We start from the raw sequence: 21935 nt of genomic DNA, 5'->3' as shown, positions 1-21935 counted from the left end.
ATGTAATTTTTTTTTTAGATGATTTTGCAGGTGAATGCCGCTATGGCATGGCAGGTCATTTCGAGGAGGAGACTTTTGGTTGTTACGATGATATTGGTGTGGACCTCGACAGAGGTCATATCGATCTTGCGCACATTTTCGGTGGTTGTTGATGAAGACCATTAAAGTGTGTTCGTGATAGCTTTTTGACTTGGGGACTCCTTTTGGGTTACGTTCTAACTTAGTTGTTGTAGTTTTTCCTTTTTCCTTTTTGGGGTTGAGTATGCTCGCTCTGTACATGTCTTTGTATGTGGTACTGTACTTATCAGCTTTGTTTCTTTATTTTCTTTGTGTGTGGGTTGATGGGAAATGTAACACTTTTATATGTATATATTATCACTGTTTCCCCGTATCGCTATGCTTCCTTTTATTATTGAACTATAGTTTATCTGCTTTACTCTGAGCTTGCCTATGGTAAAGAGATGGTTGTGGTTCCATGATAGTAAGCACTGCTTCTAGATCAATGAAATTTGGCGGATTGCCGTTGTGCAATTCGGGTCACCTACCTAATCCTCCTAGGGGGTGGTTTGGGGTGTGACACACACTATTTGGGAATGCTATCATATAAAGCAATCTTTTCATCATCTTAGAAGACCTTACAATGGTCAAAATTGGAGAAGTCATCCAAATGTGCAAAAATCACCCAAAAACCAAGGTTCACATAAGGTACCCCAAAACCAAAGACCTTGGAACCCCCAATCATATCCAAATTGGTATGGTATCCAATTGGTATGGAAACCGAGAGAAAGGTATGATACTAAGATTAATGGACCCAACACACAATGGGGACCAAAACTTTATTAAGTTTTTTTCTTTCTATCCCCGCTTTTTGATAATGCCAAAGGGGGAGTGAAATGGGGAGATAAAGTTGTAGTTTATCTTTTGAACATAAACTGTCTTGATATTATCTCTTTATATCACTTGATACTATTTATTTATCATCATCAAAAAGGGGGAGATTGTTGGGGTAAATTCCACGCATCACCCATTATGGTTTTGATGATAACAAATAAGTTGGTTGCACTAACCTGTGTTATATTGTATAGAGAGACTTCATAAGAGATGAGCATCAAGGGGGAGCATGTAAAAGCTTGATGCACTAAGACAAAGATTTCAAAAGAATGTTGTGAAGTGAAGGACTACGTTCAAGACTTCTATTCAAGCAACTCAATGGGATACAAGACCTCATAGAACTTGTTTAATCTTGTATCATGTTGTATTATGTTTATAGTCACAATTAATGTATTGCACACACTTGTATACATTCATTTAGATGGACTTTAGGAGGTTTAAATTAAACTCAATCCATGTGACCAAACCCAATTGGATTCATCCATGTAAGTCCAATAAAGGACTTAACAAATTTTAGCAGAAATTGGAAAATCCAGCATACCGGATCATGAAACGGCATACCGGATCAGTGTTGTAATCTTGAGAAATTGGTCACAGTAGCCTTCCAGCCCATGTCGGATTGTAATCTAGCATACCGGATCATAATCCAGCATACCGGATCAATATCCAGCATGCCGGATCAATATAATACTGTTATCTTTTGACCGTTATTGCTTTTCCCAATAAGGAAATTCGGTGATCCGGCATACCGGATTGGAATCCAGCATACCAGATTATTTATGATTTTTGGAATCTGATCTTGAAATAGATTCCTAATTAAATTGAGCCATCAAGCCTATAAATATCCTATTGTTTAAGGCTCTAATGACTACTAATAATCATCATTAAGAGACTTCATCACAAGCTCTAAATTGCAATAGCGTAAGTGAGCATTCAAGCATCCAATCATCATAAGCTCACACACTCAAGCTCCACAACCTCATCTAGCTTCAAGCTCCAAGGGTGGAAGGTAGCATACATTCCTACTAAGGTTGAGGTAACCCTTTTTCTAGTAGTTTTTACTTTATGTTTTAATTGAGTCCTCTTGCTCGGAATCAAGAGTAGTGAGTCTTCTTGCTCGGAATAAAGATTGGTTGAGTCCTCTTGCTCGGAATCAAGAGTAGTTGAGTTCTCTTGCTCTTAATCAAGATTTGTACGAGTTTTCTTGCTCATATTCAAGATTTGTTTTAGTGAAATTCTCTCTAAGGTGAGAGGAGTGGACGTAGGCACGTGTTGGCCGAACCACTATAAATCTCTTGTATTACTTTTTGATTTATTTATTCATTGCTTGTCTTTACATTGGTAACTTGGTTATTTCTGCATAACTTTTTAATTTTCCTACCTTCTCCTATTCACCCCCCCTCTAGATGAATTCACACTTCATACCCTTGGACCCCACCAGAATGCCCAGAATGACTGAGAATCCGTCTAAAAATGCATTTTGAAAAGGGACCTAAGCAGCCAAACAGGCCTCAGTAGTGGGTTATCCTATAAATAGAGGGCCCTAGCTCATTTTAGAACTCTAGTTTCCTGCTGAAACCATGGGAGAGAAAAGAAGAGAGAAAAGAGAGAAAGAGAAGGAGAAGGAGAAGGAAGGAAGGAGAGGAAGAAGAGAAGTGCTTACCTATGCATCAAATCAGCTCCAGCAGCCATCTAGCTCAGTTTAGGTATAAAAACACTACCTATACCTGCTGATTTGCTGTTGTTCTCTGTTTATCTTCATGGATCTCAGTGCTTAGGTAGCATTTTTGGCCATTGGCAGCCCAGAACAGCTGGGGGCTACCATGTATTGCTTCAGATCCAACAAGCAAACATGTTGTATGGAAGATCTGAGCGTTGTGATATGATTTTGGTTGCTGTTATACACCTGAGACCGAAATCCATCTTTGTGCCAGACTGCACTGCACTGTTGCACCAAGAACAGGTAGTCTGGGCTTGGATCTGTGCACACAGGTTGCTCCCAGCCTAGTCGTGTGTTACGGCAACCCTAGACCACCCTACTCCACGTAGGAATAGCCTTGCGTGCAACCCAGATTATGACAACAGCTGGAACTCAGCTAGGTTACTATTTATTACGCTGTCTGGGCAGCTCCTGGCAGCCAAGAGGTGGGCCCAGGTCAAGATCCAAGTGGACCATTGCAAACCACACCACATAAGGTCCACAATGACCTAACATGCATATAGGGTCGATCAAGGCACTGCCTATGGTGCCAAACCTTGCAATTGGAGCCTATTCACGTTCTAAACAAGCTCTAGGTGATGCACTGGGCTATGCACACATCACTTAGAGAATTAAAATGGCTGATATTGTAGATCTGAGTTTGGGACCTCCATATATGGACTGTAAATAGTGTAAGGAGGTGGTAAATGACCAAAATACCTCTCCTCACATCTGTCCATAATTATGAGCACCTTGGGTACCCAAGTGGGCCCCATAGGGCTTAGAAACCCTGTCTGTGTTGGTCCTACAGCATTGTTGACTTGGGGACTGTGTTGTAAGACTGTTGTGACCTAGAACCATGTACTGCAGTGGAGAATTACCATTCTGACCCTAGACCACATTCTCCGGATGATGCACTGGGACATAGGCCTAAAGCCCAGTGCAAGGCCCAGAGAATTCCAAGTGATGTCTGACTGTGCACCAAGTCAAACCAGTGAGCCTAGATCAATACTAGGACATCCAAGAATAGTTTGGAATATTAAATAACACAATTCTGATTTATACTTTGGGGTTTGATCCCACACTCGAGGTACACTGCCAGACTACAGCAGGAGCTGAAACAGCAACTGATCTCATAGAACCAGACCCAGGTGAGTGAAATGTTATCGTGTATGTACGTGTAACATAATAATATGCTGAAATTTAAATTCCTATAATAATGATCTGTGTTACATGATCAAATTCAAATCTTATAACTATTACACACTGTGTGACTATTGATCAATTCTGCTTGAATATTTCATGATGAATGTGAATGCTAGACTAGATGCCGTAGCCGGCTTGGAAATGAGGCCTATGGTAGCCCATAGAATGGGATACGGTTGACACCGCCTGACTCATACGATGCCATATAGACATGGGGTTAAAGTTTCATCACCCGTGCCACGCACCCTTGCCAACAGGGGTTAAGGTGTTGGATGCCTGTGAGAGCAACTGTATATGAGAAAAGAAAAAAGAAAAGTAAAGAAATATTATAACACCGAAAAGGTGAATTATGGCTATAAGCCAAATAAAAGAAAAAGAAAAGAAAAGAGAAAAAAAGGATGGTTACCTCACAGGTTAATCACAGAGGTCTGGTCGAGCTGATCCAGGGTATGAATATGGGAGTTGACTAGTCCTCTCCGACAACTCAATGTGTGTATCATGGGAAGGGGTTAAAAGCCTGCACCAAGGATACATGTATTAGGGATTGTAGTAGCACTAACCTGCCTTAGTTGTGATGTTAGGTGGCTAATAAATAACTGGACTGCATATTCATGTAGGATCCGTATGATTGTGATTGCATATACATGCATGATGATATGTTTTACTCACGGGCTCAGTGGGGCTCACACTCTGTTATATATGCTTTTCTATTAGATGATTGTACAGGTGGATGCCACTGTTGCAGCGCGGCTCCTTACGTGGAGGAGAGCCTTGGTGGTTATGACCATATTGGTATGGACCCCGACGGAGGTCGTGCCGTTGATGCCAGTCTTCTCGGTGACTACTGAGGACTGACCCGTGAAGGGTGCTCTTGATGCTTTTTATCTTGGGGACTCCTTTTTGACTTTGTCAAGAGTTTATCCCCGTTCTTACTTCTAGTTTTTAGTCTTTCTTTTTGGGGTTGAGTTATCTCACCCTGTATATATATTTACTTTTATTTCAGTCAAGGTATATGTTAGATCATACTATTCTATTTGTGGGTTTGTATGGGGAAATGAACAATCTTACTTATGTATATACAATAATCATTTCCTGTATCGCTATGCTTCTTCTTTCTTCCTTTGCAAATATAGATTATCTGCAACACTCTGATTTTACTTGTGGTAATGCTATGGATGTATGTCTGTGAGTATATTAACCACTTCTAGATCCGTGGGATTTGGCAGATTGCCATTATTCAATTTGGGTCACCTACCTAATCCTCCCAGGGGGTGATTTGGGATGTGACAGAGCTTGGTATCAGAGCATGAAGCTCTTTCTACGTTCACAGATGGCAGAATAGGAATAACAAATTACCAATGATAAAACATACAATAATTAAAAGCTACAGGGGAGGTAAATGTAATTAAAATACAAAATGCATATTTACATTAATAAAAAGGTTAAAAAAGACAAAATGCATATGTACATTAATAAAAAGGTTAACTGTGGCCGAAGCCACTACATAAGCTTTTAGTGGAAGTTCTACTTCCAAATTACAACTACTAGGACAAAAAAAACTAGTACACAAGCCATGATATAAAAAAAAAAGAGACAAAAGTCAGAACTACATCAGATAAGTCAGACTGAACATAAAGAAGCTAGAGCTGGAATGCTACTCTGGTGGAGGTAAGTCGCTCGGTGGAGGCTGAGTCTGTCATGAGTCAACGCGATAGTAAGTATCCTAGAAGTCCAGGCGTCGCTCTACTGATCCCAATCTACTCTCTAGGGACGAGAAGCCCCGATCCATCCTAGTAGACATGTCGGTGAGCTGGGTGCGGAGGGTCTGGAACTGCGACATCATGTCAGACAACCCATAGGACTCTGGCACCTATGAACTGGTGGCACCAGTCACCTCGGGGGCAAGTCAGTACTTGTGCTCCAATCTCCTCTAAGCCGCCTTGCTCCTCTAGGTCAACTCCCTGCTCCTGTCCCTACTCCATCTGATCTCCCTCCTCTAGATCGCCTTAAGGTTCCCCTGGTACCTTCATATTCAGGATTGAGGTCTTACTGATGGGTCTAGACCTGTCCCTATCCATATACTCACCATCCAGGGGAACATCAAAGTGTCTAAATACCAAGGTTAGGAACTTCCCATACGGTAGGTTCCTATCAGAAGGGTTCTGGGCATGGTATAACATAGCCTATAGCAGTAGATATGGGAGGTTGATCACTGGACCTCCCTTGCTGGCTCCCAGAAGATCGTAGGTGATGTAGGCCCTCAGCATAGAAATACTTCCCCTATTCTCGCCCTTCGGGTAGATGTTATATGAAATACATCTACTGATGATCCTCGCACTAGGCTTATAGGCAGCCTCGGACTTAGGGACCTTCTCCAAACCAGTCAAGGCCTTGAAGACCCTCCCCCTGGTCTCCAAGGAAAACATATCTGAGATATCCACCCTGGGCTTGTAGTAACATCTCTCCCCTGAGTCAGGCAGCCCAAGGATCTCTGCCAAGATGGCAATAGTGAGTCTAATGTCCACACCCTTCACTCTACTCTCTAAACCAAACTCCCGTGCCCCAGATGGCACTAGGTTATAGTAGAAATACCGAACCAAGTTTGGGTAACATGGCTCGGTGGGTGACAACATGGATGCCCAACCTTGGGTGTTAAACATAGAATACAAACTGTATTGGTGGAAGTCATCCACCTGTACCAATCTTCCATTGATTACTTAATTTCCTATAGTGCTATACTTAATTCTTCTAATTAAGTAACCGTAGTGGCCTGATATTTAGTACTTTTCCCTGACAGGACCCTGTTGTGTTATTCGGGGTTGCAGACCCCAGTAGCATGCGATATATTAGGCAACTAAGGAGGAAACTGATCCGAATATGTGAGATACAAGCCCGTGCTAAGAACTAGTTGGTAGTTTACTTAGCCCTTGCAGACACTAGTGGACCCATGGGTCGAGCTGTTTACCTATCCCTAGCAGACGAGGTTAGAGGTGACATAGCCTATCTTTACGTGTAGACTGTTATCACCAGTTGGTAGTTACAGAGACTTGCCTGCTAGGCATAGGTACATAATTAGGAAGTTTATTATTTAAAAATTTAAAATTTAAGATAATATCATGCATAACATGACATAAAACAAATAAAAAGAACAAGAACAGAATAAATAAGCAAATAAAACACACCTTGCTGGGATGACTACATGATTTCACTAGGATTGTGGAATAGGAATGTACATATGTTAACTAGGATCTGTTTGTTGACCACGATAAGAAATGATGGATTATTGAACGAGTACTATTTGACTCGAGCATATCACATTCTTTCGTTTCTACTACCTTTATGAGTAGGATGACTGAGCAACCAAGGGACATCAGGCATGATTTAGTAGTCAACACGCCGATGGGTAGTGTCGTGAGCCTGAAGGAAGTTTACGACTCCTTCAGGTAGAGATTTATGGGAAGAACTTGATCGGACATCTGATTAAGTTTGATATGAAGGACTTTGATGTAATACTAAGGATGGATTGGCTATTCTCCAATGGAGCCAACATCATGTGTGCGGAGAAGAAGATTATATTCAGGTTAGATGATGGGTCGGTTTACACCTACCAAAGTGAGCCGATGAGGAAGCATAGAAGAATAACCTTATCCGCCCTCCAAGCGCGGAAGTTGCTGGATGAAGGATGTCAAGGCTTTTTGGCCACTGCAATGGACACCAAGGCAAAGATAACGCCTTTGGAGGAACTTGACATCGTCAGAGATTTTCTTGATGTCTTTCCAGAAGATCTGACTCAGCTACCGCCCGACCGCGAGACAGAGTTCGCGATTGATCTAACTCTTGGTGCAGCACCGGTATCCAAGGCACCATATCAAATGGCACCTATCGAGTTGAAAGAACTACAGGTCCAACTACAAGACTTGCTGAAGAAAGGTTTTATACAACCTAGCGTGTCTCCTTGGGGAGCACCCGTGCTATTCATGAAGAAGAAGGATGGTAGCATGCGGTTGTGTATCGTCTATCGTGAATTAAATAAGCTGACAATTAAGAATCGATACCCATTGCCACCCATTGACGACCTATTTGATCAACTACAGGGAGCAAGAGTTTTCTCTAAGATCGATCTTAAGTCCGGATACCACCAGTTGAAGATCAAGTGTGACGATATTCATAAAACAGCATTTAGAACTCGATATGGACATTATATATTTATTGATGACATTTTGGTGTACTCCAAGAGTGAAGAAGAGCATGCTCGACACCTTACCTTCGTGTTGCAGTAGTTGTAGGAACACCAATTGTATGCCAAGTTCAGCAAGGGTGAATTTTGGCTTCACCAAATTGGATTCCTAGGGCATATCGTCACCAAGGACGGCATCAAGGTAGAACCAGATAAAGTAAGCTTTGATAATGATCTTCATTTCTATTTTAAAACATCAATTAAGCCCTACTTGAAATGTTCTTGAGTTCTTGCTACTCAATTTCCCAATTTCCCTTAAATTCTTCTAAATCTTACATTGATTTGCAATTGCATGTGTAAAACCTTGATTATACATGCAAATGGTTCTAATTAACCCAAATGATGAACTTATCATCTTCTAAGTTCGACGTTACTATTCCTGAGTTGCTACAACTCAGTCTCTCAAAGCCCTCTTTAATTCTTTCAAATTCCTCCTTGGGTTTGTAGATTCATGTATGATTCTTTGATCATGCATGCAATTGGGTCAAAATCACCCCCATTGAAGTGCTCTCATCTTCCCTCTCTTCATTTTGACCCATTGATCAGCTCTTGAGAGCTAGAACATGGAAAACCCCAAACATCCTACTCTATTTGGGGGCCGGATTTTTAAAGGAGGTCGACCGTCAAGCCCAGCCTCTCTGCTGAGTGTGTTTTTGCCCAGTTTGTGCTGATTTTGGTTTCGGACCTTGTGTAGCTTCCCCTAAACTTCTGTAATGATGTTTTAGGGCCTTTATACTTTTTGGATTTCCTCTCTTGAAGCTTGGAGAACGCTCCTCTTTGCTTAACTCTTTCTAAGCTTAAAGTGAGTGGGTTTTTGTTGCATGATTGTATTTCTAGTACTTGATGTTGTAACCATATATGATACTCTTACTCATTATCTTAAATAAAATTAAATCTAATTTCTCGATTGGCCATCGTATAATTTATTCATTTTCTTATAATTCATTCATGTCAATTGCTATGTTATTACTATTAGAGATGATTAATTATGTTTGCTGATTTCTTATAGATCATTCTATTAAGCATGGTTGTTTATGAATTTACATGTTGTGGGTGTTGGTGTAATATGAATCATGTATCAGCATATATATGTGATACCTTGTGTCCTTGAGTGGATATGTAAATGGAACATGGTGCACTCTTGGATACAGAATTTCATCATCTAGAATACATGCTTAGGTTGGAAACCCCAAGCTACAACCCTTACCAGTAGGGGTTTAGGTGCTGGATAATCAAGCACTAGATGATTGGAGTATGGGATATACCAGGATCGGGTGTGTTGATTATCGGGGTCTGCCCGAAGGTTCGGTACCCGGTACCAAGCATGGAGGTGGGCTCCTTTCGGTGTTGGCTGGGAGCGCATGGCGGTGATAAAAAGAAGTAACCCAAGATGCTTCTCGATGTCAGGACGGTAGCTTGAACTTAGTGACTTAGTATGTTTGCTAGGTGGTTAAGTTAAAGGTGGGATGTTACATGCATCATGTAATTAATATTTATACTTAATAGTATATGCCTTATGCACCATTTGAATGTTGTGTGTTTCCCCTCTCATTGGGCTCAGTAGAGCTCACACTCGTGGAAAACCTCTTTTTAGATGTTTGTGCAGGTGATGGACTACTTGTTTATGAGTACGTGGACGATGATGGTGATGGACTTCGCAGATGAAGAACCTGAGAAGCATGATGGGTCTTGCATCTGTGATCTTTGTGCCTTTTCTTAGGCAGGCCTAATGGTATATAATACTTTAATATATGTAAATATTTACTTTGGGATAACTGTAATTTTGGGGTTACTTAGGTTAATACTGAAATACCATGTATATCAGGTTACCACTTGATCCTTAACGGACTCCTTTGTATATATTTTAAGTTCCTATAATCTTCTGCTGCTTTATTTCTCTATTGGTATGTGCTTGGATAAGAGTGTTGCATTGTGATCCTGGTAGTCTTGGATGCGAGATTACATCTGCTCATACTACACCTGGACTGCTCAAGGCGGGGTGTGACAGAAACACTTGGTCTTATAAAACCTTGTCCAGTAACTCTTGTAATTACTCTTTCAATTCCTTTAGCTCTACCAGAGCCATCCTATACGATGCCTTTGAAATTGGCATCGTGCCAGGTAAAAGCTGAATACCAAACTCCACCTCTCTATCTGGAGGTATTCCTTGCAAGTCCTCTGGAAAAACATCAATAAAATCATGCACCACAAGCACATCAGTTATCATAATATCCTTAGTTGTGGTGTCATTAACTACTGCCAAGAATCCTTGACATACTTCCCTTAACAACTTCTTAGCTTGCAAGGCAAAAATCATCATTGATGGTGCTCCTATCTTTACTCCCAAAAATTTAGATTCTAGTTCTCCAATCGGTCTAAGTACCACCAGCTTCTCATAACATAATACACTGGCATGGTAAGCTGTCAACCAATCCATCCCTAATATTACATCAAAGTCCTTCATGTCTAATAACATTAGGTTGGCCTCAAGTCTCTTTCCATCTAGATCTATAGTACATGACTTATAGATCACATTTGTCTCTAAAACATGTCCAGAAGGTGTAGAAATACACAACTGAGAATCCATATACTTAGGTTCCACATTCATTTTACTAGTAAACTCATATGAAACAAAGGAGTGCGTAGACCCCGAATCAAATAAGACATAGGCAGGCATACTAGAAATATTTAACATACCTGTCAACATTAACATTAGACATGGAACATAACATCAATCATACATCATGTCCGATATAAATCATAACATATAACATAATAATTAACCATAGGGAGAAAACTATACCTAGCACCACTGAAGGTGAGACCTCAGCATCCTTAGTGGTCATGGTATAAACTCTACCAGGAGTCTTTTGCTTTTGGTTCTCCACACCTTTCTTGTCAGTCTCGTCATTCTTCTCAGGCCTTTGGTAACCACCTCCAACCATACATTCTCTAGCATAGTATCCACTCTTACCACACTTGAAACAAGTAGTGGTTCCCATCAAGCATTCTCCGTTGTGGCTCTTGCCACACTTGGGACATTTCACCTTTGGTCCTTTCTCTTGAAATTTTTTCTTTTGGTTCTTAGTCTACTTCCCTTTGAAGTTGTTGGGCTTGAACTTCTTCTTTGGTGCTTCACCCTCAGGTTGGGTGATCCCTTTGTTAGCTGCCTCATAAATTTGAGCCTTCTACAAGACCTTGTATAGGTTTTTAGCTGAAAGGTAGCCATTGCTTTCCTAATTTCAGGCCTCAAGCCTTGCTCAAACTAATCAGCCCTCAATTCCTCTGTAGCCACCATGTGTGGAGCATACATGGACAGCTCTTCAAACTTCCTTTCATAAGCCATAATAGATGATTAAGTTAAAGGTGGGATGTTATATGCATCATGTGATTGATATTTATACTTAATAATATATGTCTCATGCATCATTTGAATGTTGTGTGTTTCCCCTCTCATTGGGCTCAGTAGAGCTCACACTCGTGGAAAATCTCTTTTTAGATGTTTGTGGAAGTGATGGACTACTTGTTTATGAGTACATGGACGATGGTGGTGATGGACTTCGCAGATTAAGAACCCGAGGAGCATGACAGGTCTTGCATCTGTGATCTATGTGCTTTTTCTTAGGCGAGCCTAATGGTTTAGGCCAATCTATTCTATAACTTTTTGGATATATAATACTTTAATATATGTAAATATTTACTTTTGGATAATTGTAATTTTGGGGTTACTTGGGTTAATATTGAAATACCATGTATATAAGGTTACCACTTGATCCTTAACGGACTCCTTTGTATATATTTTAAGTTCCTATAATCTTTCGCTGCTTTATTTCTCTATTGGTATGTGCTTGGATAAGAGTGCTGCATTGTGATCCTGGTAGTCTTGGATGCGAGATTGCATCTATTCATACTATGCCTGGGCTGCTCAAGGCGGGGTGTGACAACTTGGTATCAGAGCATTCGTGGTCCGCTCTTACCGGCACTTTAAATACCAATGTAATAGTGTTCTTGGTTCACAGACCCAAAAGTGAACCTATATCTGGGTTTAAACTAAAAACCTAATATAAAAGCCATCATAGGTAATAAAAACTAGGTAGTAACCAGCCTAGTGGCAGTGAGAACCTGTAATGATGTGAACATAAAGAATAAAATTTTAGACAACCATAAAATTTTATTAAGAGAAATTGCATTAATATTTAACCAATAAGTTCCAATACAAAATTCAGCAGTGAGAATGCTGGATACATTGGATAGAAACATAAGACAGGTGAAATAAGAAACTAAACTAAAACCTAAACCATGACTTAGAAATTTAGCAGTACATATTATTGAATATATAAGCTTTTCCAAAAAAAAATGTGGTTGGCTTGCCGAGCTGCCTCTAATGTGGTGGAGGTGGTGACGGATATGGTTGGAAGTAAGGACTCTATCAAGACCTTTGTTCTATTCCAATCCCTATCTCATCAATCCCTCAATGGTCTCGGGACGGTCCATAAGTAAACCCCATCCAGGGTTTTCAAACCTTTCCTGAACTCCAAATTTCTTGAAGTCTTGTGTTGTCACTTTTCTTTCCAACTCAATGGGTTTACCCCCAAACTATGTCTCGAACCGTATCTTTTCCTCCTTAGAAGTATACCTGTAATTATCAGACCATGGGGTATTCTCCTCTTCATCAGCCATCTTCAACTACTTACAATAAGAAAGGTAAGAGATGAGATTATGTGAGTAAAGTTAAAAAGAAAAAAAAACAACACAAAACAAGAAGAGGGAGAAATTGACTAATAAGAGATTCAAAAGGAAAAGAAATGTAAAAAAAAAATTCAACAAAAGAAAATTTTCAATAACAAGTTTGAATATATTAATAGATGTACAGGTTACTAGTATAACCTAAATGGCTAGGTGAAACAAAACAAAATTTTTAGCAACTAGGTTGGATATAAGAATACTTGTGTAAGCTAAGCAATAGGAAGAGGTTCTTACAAGAAAAGAAATGTACAAGATTTTCAGCAAGAATGGGTATAGGACATTAAATAAAAATCAGTAGCAATTGGGTAGTTATCTAAGAGTTGACATCTTAAGTTTATATATTAGATGTATAAAGAAAGTTCCATATGAATCTATGTTGTGTCTAAGGAGCTAAGGACCCAACAACTTTAAGGACCTATGTAATCAACCCAAAGAGACAAGTAAAATAAACAACTATATAGAAGAATGATCGAGATGCTAGAGTTTAAAAAAAAGAGGTTGGATTATGAGAGTAAAGTTTAACACAATATAGTAATAAAATACAAAGCAAAAAGAGGAAGTAGTGGTTTAACAAAAGAAAATTATCAACCAACAAAAAAAAATGAAAATGAATCATCTAATTAAACTATGAGATCAAGTTTGGAATAGGAAATTAAAAACCTAACAACCTATAGATTTCATATAATCAGCCCCAAATGAACTAATAGATATGAATACCACATGAGAACATTCATAGTGTTGTGTCAGGAAATCACCGATTGGTCCTTTGGGTGCCATAACCTGTAAAAGGACGTCAGTGACAAAAGAGAAACGGTGTGGTTCCGGCCTAGGACCCTCTGATGCCTTAGTTAGATCTCTCTTAGCAACAGATGAATTACTGGAATTCAAGATGATTAATGGGGTAGAGTACCTAAGTATTTATAGTTGAATGTGGCAGTGTGGAGAGTCCTGATGGGTGATGAGTGTGCTATACAGGGTAGATCATCACGTAGTAGAGTTGTATTTGGAAGAGTTCCTTAGATGTAGAGTCGTAGTAGGGAAGAGGTTCCCTAAATGTGTTCTTCACGTACTGAGTTTGGTTGGACTTATACCTCTTTGGGATAATCCTCTCTTTGGTATATATCCATGCTGCGACCTTCTAGTGATAGGATAACGTAGACCTTGTTGATGACATCATGGTTCTACCTCGTTAGCTTGCATGGAAGACTTGGTCTCTGGATGACTTCATGGGTCTATTCCTCTTGAATTACTAAATGGGTTCTGTCGTGGCCAGGCTTGGGCCAGCCTTTCCTTCGGGTTAAGACACATGGCATCTCGAGACTGGCCTGTGTATTTTTGGTTTATCACTTGCCTCCCACTCTCTTGGAACGGGGTGCTCAAGAGAATAGTGTCTTTGTCATCTTCAAGCTTTTGAGGGGCTTATTGCAAATAAAGGTTCTAGTGAGGAGTTTTGTGTAGATGGCTAGATTTTCCTTGTAGGAAGTTGGTAACTGGGAGAGGTGAGTGGTTCAAATCTCCCCCACTACCTTTTTTGTACGTTTTGTTTTTTTTCTTCACTTTTTCTCTTTATTAGAGCTTTGCCACTTTCACTTTTCAACATCCTTCACCAAGTGCATTTTCTCTCCTCACCTTTCATCATTCTTCACCAAGTGTATTTTTTCCTACCCTCTAAGTGTTTGCCATTTCTTCTTCTTTGATCAGTTGCCTTTTCCTTGCCTCCCAAGTGTCAAGTGCATTTTCCTTGCCTCCTAAGTGTTTGCCATTTTTTTCTCTTCAAGAGAGATTTCTTCTCTCCCAGGGTCCGCACCCGTGGTCTCACTCTCGCTTGGCCATCGCCCCCAATCTGCGCTCTCGATCTCATCTTTGATCACGGTCTCACCCCAGTCGTTCTGACCTGCATCACCCTCGACCTTGCCCGCTGCCTAGCCCAGTCTCGCCCTCAATTGCTCTCGCCTGCGTCATCCATGGCCTCGCCTGTGGCTTCGCCGGGTCTCGCCCTTGATCGCTCTCGCCCACGTTGCCTATGGCCTCGCTCGGTTTCACCCTCAATCGCCCTTACCCACGTCACTCGCGGCCTCACCCTCGATTGCTCTCGCCCAATTCACCCGCGGCCTCGGTTACTCTCACCCTCGGCCTCACCCTCGATCTCGCCCTCTGCCTCACCCTCGATCTCGCCCATGGGTCGTGTCTTGGCCTTGTGTCTTGGGCCTTCATCTCACCTTCTCCTTCAGGTTCAACAATCATCTCCTTCTTTTCTTCTTCTTTATTTTTTTTTTTTTTGAAGACCAATGAAGATGCTGAGCTTAATGGTATGTTCTCTTCATTTGGTTTATCATTAGCATCCTTTATGAATACCCTTGTGTTTTAGTCTTTTGAAGTCTTCTCTTGGATGTTTTGTTTGTGGATGTTGCAGCTTGTTCTCGAGGCAGCTTGGTGTTAGGGAGCTTCATCTAAGTAAGTCTTCTCTTCTCTTCTCATTGCTATGTCAAGTAGCTCTTCTCGTGAGAGACATGACATTCATGGAGCTACATTATGCCCGTCCTTGTCCGAGTCAGATGTGGACACCCTTCCCCCATTGCCTTCCCCTAGGCCTATACTTAGTGACGATGGGGAGGGCGCCACTAGCCTTGTCCATTCTGACGAGAGCCCAAATTCAGATGGTGATTCTAATGGAGATGATTCCAGGGTATCTGCCCCTGCTATCGATACTACCAATGGGATTGGTGATGAGCACATTTATGTGTGAAATCTTAGGGTATAAAGCATTCATTTTACCACATTGAACAGTGCTACTCCTGTACTTTTTGTCATTTTTCAGGTTTAGGGACATTTTGGTTAAAGTGGAGAATACATGTCTAATTGGACCGCCAAACGCCAAGTTACAAGGTTGAAGAATTCAGTCGGGTTAGCTTTCCAATGCTTAATATTGGAAGTCAGTTGATTAGAGCCGATTCACGTTTAGTAGAAGAAGAAGAGAGAAAAATCAAGCATTTTGGCAAATTGAAGATCTTTCGGAAAATATTGGATATTGGACTCACATTGTCTGGAATTTAAAATGGTGCAACTTTAATTCTCGGGCTGATTCCATCTAGGCTCAAGAGAGAAAGATATAGCCCAATAATGATTTTCAGTGAAGTTGATATTTATGATGAAGGAATAGAAAATAAAAAAAAAACTCTCACTCTCTCTCTCATGTGATAACACTCGGCTATGGCTATGGGTGACGTTTTTGTGCAAGACTCCTAATCAGAATGGTTTTTCAAGATTGAAGACTCCTATTCCTTTAACTTTAGTCTTCTAAATAGGTTAGGTTTCTAAGTTCTAGGAATTTTAGTTTATCTTTCTATTTTAGAACAAAGGGGAGAGTTGTATTTAGGGTGGGATTCAACCATGATTTGGGTGGTTCTTCTTTAGTTTTTTTTAATTTTTCTTCTTTCCCTTTTATCTGAGGAAAAAGATATAAAAGGGGAGAGAGGAGAAACGGACTCAAGGTTTTTCTCTCCCATCTAGTTTTTCTACTTCTTTAGTTTTTTTGGTTTTATTCTTTTATGTTCTAGTCTCTTTGTCTATTAAGCAATTCTGATTTCTGAGTGGGGCTGTAATCGACATTCAAGTTTGTGGAGTTATTGAAGATTACAAGATTCAATTCAAAGCTATTCTACTTTCTTCAAGTTCTGCAATTTTTTTTTCCATTCTATTATTTTGTTCTTCTTATTGTTAAAACAGAATTTTATCTCCTTCCCCCTAAGATCATATGTGTAATTTTATTTAAGCACTTTTGTAATTTGTTCTTCGTTATCGGGGTGCGGCGAATTCAAGTGATGGGCTAGAGTGATAGAGTCATCTTCATTGGATTGTGCAACCTCCTTAATCAGCTAAGTTCTTCTTATAACTTTTAGTTTTAGTAATTTCTATGTCTTTTTCTCCATCAATCCTTCCTTCCCTCTTCATTGCTTTCATGGCTAGCTAAACCTCTCCTCTTGGGAGTGGGTGAAAACATGAGAGAAGGAAGAATTGATGGCTAGCATTGTCTATGTGATTAATGAACATGATCAATATTGGACTTACAATGGATGACAGCCCACAGCTTGTATGTCATTCCAAGGGGAACTTTATACATGTTCGTTAGCCGTATCCATTGTGACATCATTATGTTCATGTATTTTTTTTGTTTACATTGTATGTTGTATGAGCATTATTTTCATAGGATATGTTAGCCGTATATGAGCCGTGCTGCATATCTTATAGACCTAGGCCGTATGCATGCTTTGCCCTAATATGCTAGTCATTGATCTGCCCTAATTCTCATGGTGGAACCCATTCCCAAGTGACTTTCTTGCTTTTAATTCATCCATTCCCTTAGCGGTTGCCCTAGTTTCTATTTTTAATTTGTTATCTTTGGTAATTTAGTTGCTTCTATATTTGCTAGTTTCCATAATTGGTAGTTTTCATATATAGGTTGTTTCCATATTTGGTAAGTTGTACACTTCGCGTTAATTAAAAGTGAAAATTTATTCGAGGTCGACCTCCTCGTGTTCGACCCGTAGCTACGATTGACCCGTACGCTTGCGGTATTATTTTAAACTCAAACAATTGGGTAGTACCATAGTTCTTTGACCTCTTCCAATTTGGCAACCTTATGTCAGTTGTATCAAATCTCCCCCGAGATCGTCCTCCGCGTCCCTAGGGATGGTGATCTAGCCTTCTCCCACCGAGCCAATGAGATCTGTCTATATGAGATTTCTCTCACCAACGGTCTTCGCTTCCCTATTTTCTAGTTTGCCGAATTAGTACTAGACCACTGGCATCTCACTGCTGGGCAGTTATTACCCAATTTATGGAGGATCATCTTGGGTTTCTTCGTGTTCTTTGCTCGACTGTGTCACGCCGCTACTGTTCCCCTGTTTTCATATTTTTATGCATTAAGGAGAGGAGATGGGTGGTGCCATTTTTACATTCGTATCCTTAAGGGCTCCTTTTCTAGTTTTGACTTCTTTGAGAAGATGCCTAATTTGGTTAAATGTTGGAGGGACTGATTTTTCTTCGCTTTAATCCCTCAATGCCCATTACGGACCCATTGGGAGGTGATCGACTTACCGAGTGTGAACTGCTCCCTTGATCTGAACGACCTTGAGAGCGAGTCTCTCAGCTGGTGCCTGAAAGGCAATAGGTTTGATGTTCGACAATTGGAGTTGAAAGCCTTTCTATTCCTTTGGAGGTTGAGTCCTGATAAGTTCCTGGTCTGGTCTTTTATTCGCCTTATCTATACCTTGTTTTTCCTTTTGTTTGTCTTGATGCTAACTTATTTTTTTTCTATGTCATGTTTCCAGTGAATCTTCGACCCAACCTTGATTGCTTTCGCGCCAATGCCCCGAAGAAAAAGGTGGTTCTGAAGATGGCTCCCTAGGCTTCGGGTCCTCGCAAGGATGCCTCTTCTATTCCTGCTACAACGGGTCGTACTGACGTGGCTACCCTCCTGACCTCCATACCTAGTGTGGTCCTGGCTGTGGGTGCGGGGAAGAAGGGGGGTGAATCAGTGATGTCTAAAATCGTTCCCTCACGTGCCACTCTCATCAACGAATACCTAAAAGCACAAACACAATCCACAAGGCACACAAAAAATTACGTGGTTCACCCGAAGGCTACATCCATGGTGCAATGACCACTCAAGCACCGACTCGAGAAGTGGCATATATGTATAAGCACAATACAGAACAATTCCACTAGCACCCACCAGTGAGGAGCACCCACTCCCTACAAAAATTAAACACAGCACCCACTATGTTTGGAGCTACAACCACAGAGACACTAGTCACGTACCCACGTAACAGTGTTCACAGCCAATCACCAATAAATAAAGGTTTACAATGAAAACCCCTAATACATGATGTCTACCCAAGTCCCAAAGTAAACATACATGTAAAAATGTAAAAATCAGAATTTAAATAGACAATGTGGCACCCTCTTTGATTTCTGTCTTCTCACAATCACCACAAACACCTTACCAGACAAGGTGCAGCAACTCCAACTTCACCAATAAAAAATAGATCAGTATGGCAGCACCTTACAGGATATGATAACCAAATCTCCAAGTGACACTAGCTCACAATCAGTAATATGTCAAGTCAAGGTAGCAACAGTACAGAATAGTGGGCAGCAGCAACAATCATATAACCCTCTTTATAATTACTCTCAATAAATGGAAGAGGAACAGCATGAAGCCATGACAGCATATAATCGAACAATCTGATATTACTTCTTACAGTACCAAAATTTTAGTAAAACAATAGCAGCACCATTGCACCATTCGATCATAATAGCAGCAATTAAAATCAAATCACCAAGGGAATGTAATGGCAGTAGCAATAATACCTCTTCTCAATGTGCACCTCTTGGATGACAGTAGCAACATAGAAAACCCAAGGTTGCCTCCTCTGCACTCAGATTTTCAACTCCACATGATAGAAAGTCCTCTCTATCTTCTCAGATATGGGCAGCAACAAGGTGCACTTGCTTTCATTGTTGGACTTGTGTGTCCATCAAACCCGGTTCGGTCCTATTCAATCCGGTTTTACTTTGTATTGAACTTTTATACATTTTAGTTTAATACTATCACATGCAATTTTTTGAGCATTATGTGTTCGTAAGGTTTACTTAAAATGGTAGTCACGACTAGGGTTTGGGCTGGGCACCCTTATCATATGGTCATCACATTGGGTATGCCTAGACATGTGATGTCAGGATACGAATGCGAGTACTCACATGTTTGAGGCGTGTATTAGCAAAGAATCTACTTTGTCGATTCCCTCATGTATTACTGCCAAATATAGGAAGGCATAGACATGTGTCACCAATACCCTTTGCCTGAGGGAACCCTGTCATTGCAAAGTGTGATCACATTCTTTGGTTCATCAATGACTGAGACTCAAACGAGTCAAAGTCGATGTTTTGGGAATGCGTGAACACTTTATGAGTGAAGGAGTTACTGAACATGGTCACCACTGCCCGATTGGGGAACACCAAGATTAAGACTGTCTGTGTATGGTCGGATCGAAATTTGGATCCAGTGTCATTTTGGAAATGATTTTGTAAAAATCTATTTTACATAAAATAATAGATTATATATGATTATTTGAACAAAGTGTTTTATCAAGTTTTGCGAGACCCGATCAGATGCACAAACACTCTTATATAGACATGTACTATGGATTGGGGTTTGGCAGTATAAATGTACATGCCCTAGATTCCATAATGATGGTGTTGATTAGTGGGGTGGTTGTACATGATAATTTATTATCATGTAAGGAGTTATTTGGAATTTACTAAATTAATTGGTTCTTTATTTAATTAATGGATATGATGCTAATTATAATTATCCATAAATTTAAATAAAGTAACTAATTAAACCATTCCCTATTAGATTTTGCTTCTTTACCTTTTAGAAGCACTTTAAGTTTAAACAGAACTGCCAAACACAGAGAGAGAGAGAGTCAGACTCTCACAAGGATTAATCTTTATCCATTCAGGGTTTTTAATTAAACCTTGGCATTATAAAAGGGGACTAGAAAATGCAGAGGGGGTATGCTCCACATTTTTTGCCTGGCCCCCTCTAGCTTGCGTTTTGGTCTCTCTCTCTCTCTCCCTCTTGTGATCTCTCTTCTTCTTCTTCTAGTTTCTCTCTACTGCAATTGAGAGTTAGGGTTTGAGAAACCCAGATCTATGCTTGAACAACTGGAGAGCATTTCGGATTGGCTTAAAGAACCTTGGTAGCACCATTGGAGGTTAAGATCTGTTTACTTAGAGTGCTCATTGGAGGAAGAACCATTGTCAATTGGAGGAGCAACACTTGAAGCTCACCAGGTTAGCAATTCTTCATGGGATGTGAAAGAAACCCAAATTGATTTATTTCCGCTGTGCATTCGGGTATGGGATGATCCCTCTTTCCATGTGATGGATTAGAGATGAATTTTCTCCATCTGTTTTGGGTTCCATAATTGCATGGGACACAAAATAGTAGGGCAGGGCATTGGTTTGTCAGACCAAACCCTAACTAAGATGCACTAGGGTTCCCATGGACGACCATGGAAAACCCTAAAATTTAAATAGGGCGCCCATGGGCCACCATGGGCTAACCCAGGGCGTGTAATACCCTAATTGGTTTATAATTGGTTTTCCTAGGGAAGCATGACTTGATCCCATGGACCGTAGTTTGACCTATAGTGTGGTATCAAAGCAAGGTTTCCCACCCATGAATATCAAATAATTAATTGTTTAATGTAATTATCATGAGTGGGATGCAAGTTTCAAATTCTTGATTGAATTTGCACATGGGTGGTTATATGGTTGTTGTAACAAGCTTCCCATGTGCACATGGGTAATTACAAGGTTGTTAGATGTAACAACTTGCCCATATGATGATGGATTTGTTTTATTTATTATTCCAATTGTTGAAACATGATAACTAAGTGGGATGATGATAATTATGTTTTTTTTTTATTTTTTATCATGATCATGTGGGGGAGAATGCATGCTGCCAAGCCTCTGTGCACGCCCCCCTCTCTCTCCCTGACTGTGGCCCTTTGTCGCTGCCCATGAGTAGCCCTAGCAGTAGCCAGCGCACAGACTGCGTGCGCGCGGCCTATGCGCGGGCTGCTGCCTGCGGGTGGCAGCTTGTGGGCTTCTACTTGTGGGTGTATGGCCTGCGGGTTGCGCGCAGCCTGCCCATGCAGGCTGCATGCACCCTTCCTTATTTACCCTCTAATTTTAATAAAAAAAAAAAAAGCTGTTTTTTCAAAATAGAATTTTAATTTTGTTTTGTTTTTGGAGGAAGTAGATGGGTGAAGAGTCTCTCTCTCCACCCACTTGTAATTAAAATATGATTTTAATTTTAAGGGCTTGGATATATATAATCACATGTGATGTGGTGGTTCAATAATTGAAGAAATCCATGTTTTGGTTTACTTGCTTTGATGATGCCCATGTATGAAATTATGTTATAATGTGATTATGGGAATGGTATTCTAATAAAATGGATGGTAATTTGATGTATGTGATGCAATAGGGTTATGGGTGGATGTGATGCTTTTCTCTCTTTCTCTCTCTCCCCCTATCTTTTTTATAAACAAATGTACTCCACCCAAATGGTGGGTTGGTTTC

The 21935-nt window shown here is 40.4% G+C and overlaps 1 protein-coding gene across 1 annotated transcript in view; it reads left to right on the top strand.

The window, feature by feature from the left end:
• Window positions 1-9698, top strand: part of LOC122638822 — a 59678-nt gene extending 49980 nt beyond the window's left edge. The window contains exon 3 of the mRNA XM_043831670.1: window positions 9640-9698. Within this exon, the coding sequence (XP_043687605.1) occupies window positions 9640-9698 (59 nt within the window). The remainder of the gene's footprint in view (window positions 1-9639) is intronic.
• Window positions 9699-21935: the final 12237 nt, after the last annotated feature.

This window comes from Telopea speciosissima, chromosome 9 (assembly GCF_018873765.1).
Source record: "Telopea speciosissima isolate NSW1024214 ecotype Mountain lineage chromosome 9, Tspe_v1, whole genome shotgun sequence".
NCBI classification, from domain to species: domain Eukaryota; kingdom Viridiplantae; phylum Streptophyta; class Magnoliopsida; order Proteales; family Proteaceae; genus Telopea; species Telopea speciosissima.
This window is presented reverse-complemented; position numbering and strand designations above follow the sequence as displayed.